The 12,375-nt window shown below is 40.2% G+C and overlaps 1 protein-coding gene across 1 annotated transcript; it reads right to left on the bottom strand.

The window, feature by feature from the left end:
* Window positions 1-578: 578 nt before the first annotated feature.
* ZNF879 (zinc finger protein 879) lies at window positions 579-11,690 on the bottom strand. Its single transcript, XM_007454814.1, has 5 exons — window positions 11,606-11,690; window positions 10,460-10,526; window positions 7,457-7,583; window positions 6,907-7,002; window positions 579-2,796 (listed from the first exon to the last, which is right to left on the bottom strand). The coding sequence occupies exons 2-5, from the start codon at window positions 10,490-10,492 to the stop codon at window positions 1,349-1,351; spliced, it is 1,704 nt and encodes a 567-aa protein (XP_007454876.1). The 5' UTR covers window positions 10,493-10,526; window positions 11,606-11,690; the 3' UTR covers window positions 579-1,348.
* Between the last annotated feature and the right edge of the window lie 685 nt (window positions 11,691-12,375).

The raw sequence follows: 12,375 nt of genomic DNA, 5'->3' as shown, positions 1-12,375 counted from the left end.
ATAACATTTTGGAGTTTTTGTTTTGTTTTGTTTTAGCACCTTGGCAAATAGAAAAAGACTAACAGTTTTTTAAAATGAAATGAGTATTCCTGTCCTTAACTGCTTGTCTACTCCTGATAAAATTGGCAAAACTGGATGTTAACCTCTGAACTTCTGTGAAGCTCAACAATTTTAGTATGACTTGTTTTTAGCTTGCTCAACTTACTGTTCACGTTTTAGAAATGCTTTACTGGGATAAATAACTTGTTAAAAGACATAGCCCATTTTTTTGGAGGAAAAAGCATCTGAACTTAGAGCCTGAATTTTTGTCTAATGGCCCTCAGAGTGTGCGAGGGAGAGAGCATCATGTGATGGAGGTGAAGGTGGAATGTAAGAGTGAAAGTTATCTTGTTCACTTGACCTCCTAGGAGGACAACCCAAGTTCCATGTTGTTCCTGGGCCTTACTGGTGGCTGGTAACCAGAGAACTCAAGGAAGCAGGCATAACCTGGGGGCCAAGAGTCATACTCCCTATGGCTACATTGCAAGATGATTTTTAACAACATTTATCAGTAAATTAACTTGCAAAAGCAGTAGTTATCTAAACAATCTCTAATTCTCAGCTTAATACAGCAAAGGTAATCAACTTATGAGAAAAACAAGTGAAATACCATGCCTTCCATGATTTGAAATCATGTGACCTTAGATCTGATTCAGAGTTTGGAATAGTTGGGGAGAAAACTCACAGGACTTACACCTGCAGTTTACAGAGTGATTTTATTTTCAGGTGAATGGCTTAGGAAGCAGGGGAGAAATAACTCAAAAGTTTTAACAACCACCAAGTACAGAAGTTGCTTTTAAACTCTTACAAAAACAAATTTTAGTGACAGTGAGGTAGCTCCAGGTCACCTGCTTACATTTCCTCTCGAATACATTCTTCTTAGTACAACTGGCTTGCATAACACTCAAATGCAGTTTCAAAAAAATAGAATCCTAGATTAATCTGAAGTCTGGATTTTATGGCTGCACTTTTCCATAAATCAACATGCTTCCCAGTGATGCCTGTGAAAGCTGGTGGCTGTTATCATACATCACTAGAAAGAAAATAAAATACTAACCCTTTGATCTGACAAATTTTCTATTTTATAGTCAGTAATAACTTAAGAATATATGAAAAAACATCTTATAGAAGCTTTCCTAATATTCCTAAGATTATCTTGCATCATAAAGTCTCTGATGTTTGATGAGGTCTAAATTCTGAAGTTTAATTCACAATTAACTGATCTTCATGATTTTCTCCCCAAGATGAATTCTTTGATATTTCATGTGGAATTAACTTCAGTTGGAAGGTTTTTCCCCATGCATTTAACTTATAGTTTTTCTCCAGTATGAGTCCTCTGATGATTTGTAAGGGATGAGCTCTGACTGAAAGCTTTCCCACATTCTTTACATTTATAAGGCTTTTCTCCTGTATGAATTCTCATATGTGTCATAAGGGATGAACTCTGTCTAAAGGCTTTCCCACATACTTTACAGTTATATGGTTTCTCTCCAGTATGAATTCTCTGGTGCTGAATGAGAGCTGAGCTTTGGTTGAAGGCTTTTTCACAGTCATTACATTTATAAGGTTTCTCTCCAGTATGAATTTTTCGATGAGTATTAACTGCTGAGTGGGAACTGAAAGCTTTTCCACATTCCTTACAGTTATATGGTTTCTCTCCAGTATGGATTCTGTTGTGTATATTAAGCCGTGAAATCCAGGAGAAAGCTTTCCCACATTCATTACATTTGTAAGGTTTTTCTCCAGTATGAATTCTTTGATGTTGTATAAGAGCTGAGCTTTGGCTGAAGCCTTTCCCACATTCTTTACAGGCATAAGGTTTCTCACCAGTGTGAATTCTCTGATGTATAATAAGAGCTGAGTGGTAACTAAATACTTTTCCACACTCATTACAATTAAAGGGTTTCTCTCCAGTATGAATTCTATGGTGTCTACTTAGCCGCGATATTGAAGTAAAGGCTTTCCCACACTGACTACATTCATACGGTTTCTCTCCAGTATGAATTCTATGATGCTGAATAAGAGATGAGCACTGGCTAAAGGCTCTCCCACATTCATTACACTTATAGGGCTTTTCTCCAGTATGAATTCGCTGGTGATTATTAAGGGATGAACTACCTTTAAATGTTTTTCCACATTCATTACATTTATAGGGTCTCTCTCCAGTATGCATTCTCTGATGTCCAATGAGAGATGTAGTGAAACTGAAGGCTTTTCCACATTCACTACATATATAAGGCTTCTCTCCAGTATGAACTCTCAGGTGCTGAGTTAGAGATGAGCTTTGGCTAAAAGCTTTCCTACATTCCTTACATTTATAGAGCTTCTCTCCAGTATGGATTCTCTGATGTTTACTCAGAGAAGAACTGTGGAGGAAGATTTTCCCGCAGATACTACACTTGTAACACTTACGCACTGTGTTGATTCCCAGCTGTTTAAATATAATTGAATACTGCTGTGAACAGGGTTTCCTTCCTCTGGTAACAATTCTGGGCTTTCTAATAAGTGATAATTTTAGATCAAGATTTTTCCCAAGGTCAATATCTGTAAAGCTCTTCTCCTTCACACAGGTTTTCTTGATGGTAACTAAGACTCCCCTCAAAGGTCTGTTCTTTTTGCCTTGCTGATTCTCTACTTTTTCCTCATTTATGTAAATTTCTCCCAACTTGAAGTCAAAAGGACCATCACCTATGAGTTGATTCATTACTTCCTGATTTTCTTCTTCAGAAACTGTGGTTTCAAACAAGCTCTCCCATCCTAAAATAAATGAAACATGTAAGTCTCTCTTGCACTGAGAATAAAGAAAAATGACATCAACATATACAAGGATGGCTAACAAATGTACCCTGGGAGTCCTTAGAAAAGGATGAAAAAAGAAGAGCAAGAGAAACAAGCAGGATGGAAGATGTGCCTGGGTGGGAAAGGGTCTGAAGAAACCTATGTGTGGGTGGTCTGAGGAACTGAGAGGGCAGCTCTTCCAGTAGAGCCAGACCTGATCTAGTGACAAAGCAGAGGTCAGCAGGGTATACAGCATTTCTGTGTATAGCAGGTTGTACTGTTATTCAGCTTCATCTCCCAGGTCAGCCACCAGTGTACTCAAACCAAATCTAAGAGAAAACTGCAGAGGGGCTATAAACAAAAAGTGGAAGAAGCACTGCCCTTAAAAGGCTCTTTGAAACACCAGACCTCAGCTACTGAAGTTCTGGGACTCATTTGAATGCTATGCATAATGTTGTAATGAACTTCACTGACTCACTCAGACAATATCTACTGAGTATCCACTGTGTTTTACCATGCAAAGGTCAAGACTCAGGGTTACGGGGAACATGCCAGATAAGAGTCCAATTTTCACAAGGTTTACATTCTAGTATCTAACACTGACAACAACCAAGTAACCAAATAAAGTACTGGGAGTAATGAGAGCTGTAAGAAAATATACAAAAACAAGGCAATGTGTAGTATGAGTGAACAACCTGATATTTTAAACTGGGTGGTTAGGAAATAAAATTAAACATGAGATCTAAATAACACACAAGAGCTGGCCATGAAAAAACATGGGTATAAAGATGATTCCACCTAGAAAGAAGAGCCATTACAAAGGCACTAAGGCAGGAGTAAGCTTTGTGTGTTTGCAGATAAAGAACCAGTGTGGCCTAGGCAAGAGGGAACTAGGGGAGAGTGCTACAATGGGAGGAAATGATGTGGGCAGGGGCCACATCATGTGGCATCTTGTAAGATATAGGAATGTGTTTGGAATTTCTTCTAAGGATCACTGGGGGATGGTTGTGTGACAAATGGGCTGTAATTGGGGGCAGAGGAAAACAGAACAAAGACAGGTATAGAGCAGCCAATTAGAAGGCTGCCACAGTCTTCCTGGAGGAAGGTGATGGCAGTCTGCACTGGCATAGTAGCAGAATCAGGCACACTGAGATATTTTAAAGGCAGAGATGACAGGTATGTTCACCTGTGAATAGGGGGTACAGAATAAGTGAGAAGACTCAAGAATGATGACACCTAGCTTTTGGCTTGGGGAACCCAATGGAGATGGGTGCCATATAGGAAATACTGAGAGAAGACTACATTTTTGAAAATGATTTTCTGTCTACCTTTTTGATCACTTAGGATACAGTGCAAGAAATGGGATCACTGATTCAAAAGGAATGAATGTACCTTATGAAAGAGCTTTCATTTTCTTAACTAAAAAGGAAATATATAATCATTGTAAGAAAAATTAAGAAAATACAGAAAACTATAAAAATGAAAATACAGTTCACCCATAAACACATCATGCAAATATAATCACTGCTATATGTGGAATTCAGCTCACCAAAATTTTTCTGTATATAAAGAAAACATTTTTACCTAAAAAATTAAAGTGGTTAAAACTTCCCCCTCCCCCACTTCACTTAAAAAAAAATCATGAACTCTCTCCATGTCCATAAATGTAGGCTGACATCATCATTTTGATGGCTGCATAATATTCCAGTACATGAATATATCATATTTAATAATCTCCTTTGGAGTCATTTAGCTTTAGTTACTCCTAGTAATGCCTCATGTTATAACAAACATTCTTTTACACTATCTTTGCAACTTTGCACAATTATGGAATTATTTTCTTAAGATAAATTTCTAAGCCTGGGATTGATTTTAATAAAGCCAGAAAGACTTCCAATCAAAATCCCACTAAAGATGTTGCTTATTGCTCAGAATAGTAGCAAAACACTGGATGTGTATTTCTTAACCTTTGGTAATATTCCCTATTAAAGAGAAAAATGGTATCTCATTGCTTTAGTTTGAATTTCATTGATTTATAATGAAGTTGAGTAGTTTTTCAAGAAATCTTTTTAATCATAATACTCAAGCCTTTGTGCTATAATTATTCAGACCTTCTTCCCCTTATATTTACTTTTGTATTGCATAGCCATGACAGCAATATTAATAGGGAAAAATGGGAAACTAAAATTTCCAAAAGGAAGATTGTTTAATAAAATATGGCTTAACAATACACTAGAGTTCTTTCAATGAAGTAGACCCCTATTCAATGATGGCTAAACAATTGAATGACATTCATAATTAAAAACAAACTCAAGAACAGTATTATAATCAATCTGTTTCTCTGCGTGCATGTGTCTTTCTCTCTCATGTACAAATACACTCAAACAAATATTCACAGTCTGAAAAGATAAACAGTAAAATATTAACAATGGCTCGGCACAGTTGGTAAAATGTCAAGTGAATCTCCTTTTTTTACTCCTCTGTCTTTTTTTACAATGCCATGCACACCTTAAATAAATTTAAAATAATTAACTTTTTTTAATGCTTGCAAAAGAAGAACACAGTCAATTTGAAACTAATGATTTCTTTGCCAACTAGAAAGCTCACAGCCAAATTTGAAACTCATCCTTGGCTACCATCCTGGTTCTTACAATAGATACATTTATTTTCTACAGTTCTGATTGAATTTCTATTTTATTATATTGTTATTCTTACAGTGAGGCTTCTCCAATTGTCCATGGAATATGGCAGAATATATTTTAGTATGTGGTAGAAAAAAGATCCCTGAACTGAAAAAAGACTTGGGTCTTCAAAGAAAAGGGCCCCGTGAATGCCGAATCATATTAAAAACAAAAACAAAAAAGTCAAACCTCCTTGATATAACTTAATGAAACTTCTGAATTCCAAAGACTAAGAGGATATCTTATGATATTCTAGACAGAAGACAAAAAAGGGGGAAAAGGAAACAGGAAACAGAGGGGAAAAAAACTCCAGAGGACTTTTAATCAACAATACTCAGTGCCCCAACACAGTGGAGCAAAGTCTGAACAATTCTTGGGAATAAAAACTGATGCCAGAATTCTAGATCCCAAACATAATTCCCACAGGAGAGGTAAAAGAATTGATATTAGACATGCACAAATACAGTACACATGAACCTTTCTGAAAACATTACTCAGTAAATATTCTAGTCAGACCAAAGGAAAAAATCTGAAGACAGAGTTCATGAATAGAAACACAAGACTGAACTGACATAGAAAGGCTATCTCTTGCTATCAAGAGAAATAAATTCTGGACAAGCAGCAAAACTCAAAAAGCGAGCCATCCTCTGGTGTCAGAAACAAAGACAAAATTCAAAGTAGAACAGAAAGCAAGAGCTTATGATTCAGCAACCCACAGGGATTTTAGAGATTGAGAGATATGTCCTAGAAGCCAGGGTCTGGAGCATATTAGTTTAAAATTTTTCACACAAAAGAATTAGGAAAAAGGCATGTTGAACATCTGCAAACCTTCTGCCTGAATTCAGTAATTGTTATCACTTTGCTAACCTTGCTTTCTCTCTCTTGCATAGTACAAAAATATATACATGCATCTTTTTTTTTGTTTGTTTTTTCTTTTTTTGTATTTTTTTTAGCTGAAACATGTGTAAAAAGTTGCAGATAAGTCAAAGCAAAAACCCAAGATGGGACAATGAGAAATGCACTGTAGTGATAAAAGGTTTGTTCAGACCATAAAAAGAAAATAATTTAAGAAAATAATCAATCCAGTAAAAGCAAGAAAAAAGGGGGAAGATATGAATCACAAACCTTTACACATTACATACTGTATTACATATTGTGCATTCAAATTACAAAGGACATATGACAAAAATGCAACCCATATTGGAAGAATTCAACTGTCTCTCTGAACCTGCTGTACCAAGTACTCAAAAAGGTCAAGTGAAGATATGCCCTTCCCAGCATTTCTCACCTGGCCTGGTACATCAATGAGGGCCTTCGTCAATATCTCCTGAGTGCAGCCTCCTCACTGATCAGCAAAGCCCAAGCAGTCAGAAAATGCTATACCCATTTCCCAATTACTGTCACTCACCTAGACATGTGCTTTGAGAAACTCCATTTTCCACCATCCAGGGGTCTTCCCCTTGCTCTAACTGGAGGATAACTTTTGGTTTGGAAAACAGAATCCCTGTTCATAAGCAAGAAAGAGAATGAATCCATGGTGCAGACATGAGTGGCCAGTCTGACACTCAGATCCAGCCCCAGAGTCTGGGGCAGAGGGACAGTTGAGAGGAAAGAGATTTGTTCTGAGAAGGGCTTAAAATTGGGCTCCCAGAGGATGGCCAGGAGGTGGTCTCAGGAAGAAAGTTAGGGCTCTGGCTGTGTACTCCTCTAAGCTGGAACCTCCTGTGAGACCCAGAGGGACAGAGTTCAGGGGGTAGAAGACAGGAAAAGCACAGAGAGGATGCCCATCACCAATTCTACCAAGCCGAGACTTGTCCCGGCAGCCAAGGGCAATAGCAACTGCTACTTTCTGAGTCCACCTGTGGGCTGAACCTGGCCATGCCCTCCAAGTGTCCTCCTTGGAGAGGGCACCAAGGTGCTCCCCCAGCAGATTCTACATCACAAGGAAAGGTCCTTACCCAGCGAGAACAGAGTGCTGTAGTTCTCCAGCATCACCTCCTGGTACAAGGTTCTCTGCGCAGAGTCCAGATGCAACCACTCATCCCGGCTGAAGAACACAGCCACATCCCTGAATGTCACAGACTCCTGTAACAGAAACCCATTCTTGCTCACCCAGGGCCATACCCTCTGTGGGATGACTGGGCAGCAACACTGTCACCACTCTAGGTTCTGAGCATTTCAGGCTGAATACTTCCTTACCACCCCTCAATTACTGATCACATATATATTTGTCACCTACCTACTGTCAGTGACGCACTGTGTCCCCAGAAAAATGAAACACAGCAGCCAAACAAGGTGAAGCACTTGAAATAATTAAATAAAATCAGAATGACGGAAACACTGAACTCTAGACATGGACATGTACAATCACCTAGACCAAACTCATTTTACAGGTGAGACATGAGAATTGGGTTTTAGAAGGTTTTAGAGCCTCCAGTACACTCACTCAAGGAGGAATAGGTGTGCTTGGATTCTGTCATCACTGTGGGCCATCTGTGTCCCGGGCGAGAGGACACTGACAGTCACAGTAAGGGAGGCTCGGATAATGCCCCAAGCATGGCTTTCCCAGGAGCGGGCCCAGCGCGGTGAGCTGCACAATCTTTGAAGAGCCAGGTGAGAAGGCTGCAGTTGGGACTCTCTCTCCCCACCCCAGAAGTCTTTGTTCTACCTCTCTCTGATACCAAGCAGGACCCTATGGGGCCCTCCTGTATACAAAGAGCCTTTCCATGTCCCCCATTTCTTGTTTGTAGGAAAAGGGCTCAGCTTCCTAGACCTTCCTGAACACCAAAGAGCACATTCAAACAGTTGCTAATCAGGGAAGTGAGGGAATGCAGAAACAAAGGAACAGACAAAAAAAGGAAACTGTTTCTGTTGTCAAGAAACAACAGTGCAGCCAAAAAACAGGGTCCTGGTTCCTGCCCAAGGGACATACATAACAATGTATCTTTGAGTTCTTCTGCAGGAACTAAGGCCCCCATCCAAGTAGAGAATGTTACTTAAGGCTGAGCCCAAGAGTCCTGGAACACTGCCCTGTTACCTCACCACCAACCAATCAGAAGAAAGTCACACACTCTGCAGCCCTCACCCCAAATTTTCCCTAAAAAAAACTTATCCCCGAAAACAGGGAGTTCAAGATTTTTTTAACACAAGCCATCCTTTCTCCATGCTTGGCCCTGCAATAAACCTTTTCCACTCCAAACTCCGACGTTTTGGTTAGTTTTGCCTCACTGTGCATCAGGGACACGAACTTGCCTTCAGTAACATCTCCTGCTTCACTGCATCACAAGTCACCTCTTTTAAAGTAGTGGCCTCTTTCTTTTATTATTAAGAATCTTTTTTTTTTTTTTTAAAGAAAATTAGGAATAAGCAAAAGAAAATCTTTTTTTTTTTTTAAAGCAAATTAGGAATAAGCAAAAGAAAAAGGAATGTTAATCTAACTTTCTACCACTAGAAACAAGGTTTATTAACTTCTTGCTATATGGTCTTTCAGACTTTTACATGATAATATGGCTCTAAGTTTAAACAAAAATAAAATGTTACACAGGTAACTTTACACAACAACATTTTTTATTTGCTGCCCAGCATCTCACTGTATAGATTACTTATAGATTATTAGATGGTTTACTTAACTAATCTACTGGTGGGCATTTAGGTAACTAATCTACTGGTGGGCATTTAGGTTGTTTCCATTTTTGTAACCCTAAAAATTCTGGATTGAGCATCCCTGCACATCACAAAAAAGCATGCAAAGCCTATTTCCTTAGGACACATTTCTAGAGGCAGAAATACTTCCACACTTTCTCTTTATCCCCAAAACCCAGAAAGGAGATCAGAAGGCCAGGGATGTTCTCTGACTGATAAGGGCAAAAACAAAACTAAGAGGCTGTTGGAAATAAGTGAGAAGACTCCCACTCCAATCTCCATTTTCTTTCTGAATTTCTTTCTTCTTCCTTACCAAGTGTATGTAAATCTTTTTAATAGCTAAATAAACCATCTGTGAGTCTCACAACTCAGGACTGTTTACTCAAGGACCTGGCAACCATTTCTTTGAATGCGCCAACATTCCCAATTCCTGGGAGGAGATGGGCCTAACTTGTCACCTGACAAATTTCCAAATTGCGAAATTGGGTTATAGCACTTACCTATATAAGAATGAGTTTTCTGTCTTTGCACTCTCTTTAGTGGATTGCCTGTGATGCACATTACATTCTGGCTTAATGTTTATTCAATAATAAAAGTGTTTTCTTTCTCTTCTACCTTTGTGGAAAGGTTTCCTGGGTTGGGAAGAGATTATGTTTTTAATTATAGTTCCCCAAGTGAAAGGGCAAAGAAGGGAAAAAAATCACTGTGAACCAGATGCTTCCCACCTCAGGGAAGGCTCACTTCCCGAATCTGTCCCCGCAAACCACTGCCCAAATTTCAACTTCTTTTCCTTTCACCATCTGTATGAGCCTAATCCTGCTTGCATGTGCAAAATCGCACAATAGGAGGGAGTATCCCTGACCACACCTGCTGACTCAGAGGTCTTCTTTCTAGGATCTTCTTAGAAAATCACCTGGACCCTTACTAGGTATTACTGGAGTAGACTGGTTCTCAATACCTTGAGGATAGAGACCTTCCTCTGTGATTTCCTAGCATTATGGAAAGATCTGACTCCCCCATGTCTCTGCCCTCCCCAGGGCAAAACAGACCTGGATCCCACACAAAGCTCTGGGTGTGGCACTGGCATGGGGCCTGTGGGCCCATTCATTTCCTAGTCAACAAGCACTAACTGTTACATAGAAAATTCAAAATGAGACTGGCCCTGCAGCAAGGGAAACACCTTCTTTCTGAAGTTCCTCAACTACCAGGCCTTCTTGTCCCTCAATGGGCTTCATTACCTAGAAAAGCTCAACAATGGATGAAGCATGTTCCCCACCTCTGAACCCAGAAGGCAGTTCAAGAAAGAAGCCTTCACATACCAGAGCCTGGGCTGGCAGCAATCTTGTGGCCATGTCTCCCTCCTGCTGCTCCTCTTGGAGAAGGCACCTGAAACGTTGAAAGAAACTGTGAGGTTTCTCCATCCTGTCTGCACTCCCGTCCTCATCAGGGTTAGGCTAGGTTAAGAAGTCTCCACACACTGAGCACCTTGCAGAAGGAAACCAGAAGGACCCTGGAAGCCTAGGCATTCCTGAGTGGGAGAGGCCCTGTGCTTGACCACCAAAACCAGGAGTGGGCAGTAAGAAGACTGCCAGTCCCTGGGCCTGCTACCTTTCAGCCAGTGGTTTATGAATAAAGAGGAATCAAACTAAGGGCTTAGAACTATTTGATATGCATTAACAGTGTAAAGGGCAGTCACACCGGGCTCACAGAAATGTTTACTCATTGAGAAATGACATAAATATTCCGCACACCTGCACTTAGGTACTTTGAGCTACAGTAATTATGATATAATAATTCTTCAAAAGTCATTTTAAGAATTGGTGTCCTTTTCAGAAATAGTCAACCAAAAATTAGCTGTGTTTTTGGAAACTGTCTTTCCTTTTGAAGAAAGAGTTATCAAAGCTCCTTAAACGTAAAAGGAAACATTACTTATCCACCTTCCCTACTCCCACACCCGCAAAAATACAAGACTTAGAAGAAATAGCTTCGTTGGCTAGAAATGAATTTAAAATTTAGAGAAAAGGGAAGTAACTTTGCAAGCGTACAAAATTACTCTAAACAAAAAAGTAAACAGTTAAATCACTTAGGATTCACTCTAGAACAATGTCAAAAAACAAGGTTGGCAAAAACGGATAAACATAAAGTTTAAACTCTAGGGGGGAAAAAACCAACCAACGGAAAAAGGTGAAAACCGCCCCAGGGTTCACGAACCCTGAAAACAAGGCACAGCTTGCTGCAATATCTTTTCGAGTGCCGTTTCTCCAGGAGCCTTGCCCCAGGCATAGGCCCAGCTGTCGGGCGGGGAAACCTCCCCGGGCAACGCCCCCTCCTCGGGCTGCGTTCACCTGCCAAGGCCGCCTGGGCTGGCACGCCGAGAGCTGGGGCTCGCGCCGCAGCTGACCTTCTGTCCTGGCCCCGCCGTAGGAGGCGCACACCCCGGGCCCACTCTCACCGGCAGTCTGTACCTGGGCTCGCCGGGACGGGGACTCGAAGCTGCGGCCCTTACTGCAGGTAAGAGGAACACCTAGCGCAGGGATATTTGTTGTCGCCGCCGCCGCCAGGCCGCCGGACAAAAATGCGCTTGCGCAAAGGAGAACCGCAGAGCTTTTCCTTTCGAACTATACTTCCCAGACGTCTGCACTCTACGGCACTCTACGGGGTACGAGAAGGGCCAACGGTGGGAAGGCTAGAGTCTTGCTAGAAAAAGCAGTCTTGCTAGAAGGCAGAGGAAGTTGGAGCCTCTGCTGTAACCACGTGTCCTCTCGCGCACCCTTTTTATTCATAATTATGATGACAATGATAGTAAGAGGGAAAAGTGAATATGTAATAGAAAATGTGGACGACTAGACGTTTGCTGCTCCTTATTCGTTATTGAGAAAACTTAGAATCTAGTTAACAAATTTTTGAATTAAAAAAAATTGTCTAAATTTTGTAGCCTATGATAAAAGATATATTTTTTAACTGACACACTGGGTAAAAACAAAAACATAGACCTAGTATTGCCCTTTTCATGACACTCATTACTTCTTTTAAAAGGGTTCCTTTAAATTGTAAAGCTTGTCTTCCAGTATTGACTGTACTTCCCTTCTTTACAACTGCATCCTCATTGTCTGGCACTGTACATACCAAATAATACGTATTCAATAAGTGTTGAATGAATGCTTTTTTAAATATCCACCATTACGGTTTACAAAAACAGACCTAAAATCAAAGGGTACCTTAAGGTAGAAAATAA

Source organism: Lipotes vexillifer, unplaced genomic scaffold (assembly GCF_000442215.2).
Source record: "Lipotes vexillifer unplaced genomic scaffold, Lipotes_vexillifer_v1.1 scaffold2091, whole genome shotgun sequence".
Classification (NCBI taxonomy): Eukaryota; Metazoa; Chordata; class Mammalia; order Artiodactyla; family Lipotidae; genus Lipotes; species Lipotes vexillifer.
This window is presented reverse-complemented; position numbering and strand designations above follow the sequence as displayed.

Coding starts and splice junctions, on each gene's coding strand:
- ZNF879 (XM_007454814.1), bottom strand. CDS start 10,492: ATGGCCACAAGATTGCTGCCAGCCCAGGCTCTG. Junction 7,003..7,456: donor CAGCACTCTGTTCTCGCTGG/GTAAGGACCTTT, acceptor GCTTATGAACAG/GGATTCTGTTTTCCAAACCA. Junction 2,797..6,906: donor TTCTCAAAGCACATGTCTAG/GTGAGTGACAGT, acceptor CATTTATTTTAG/GATGGGAGAGCTTGTTTGAA.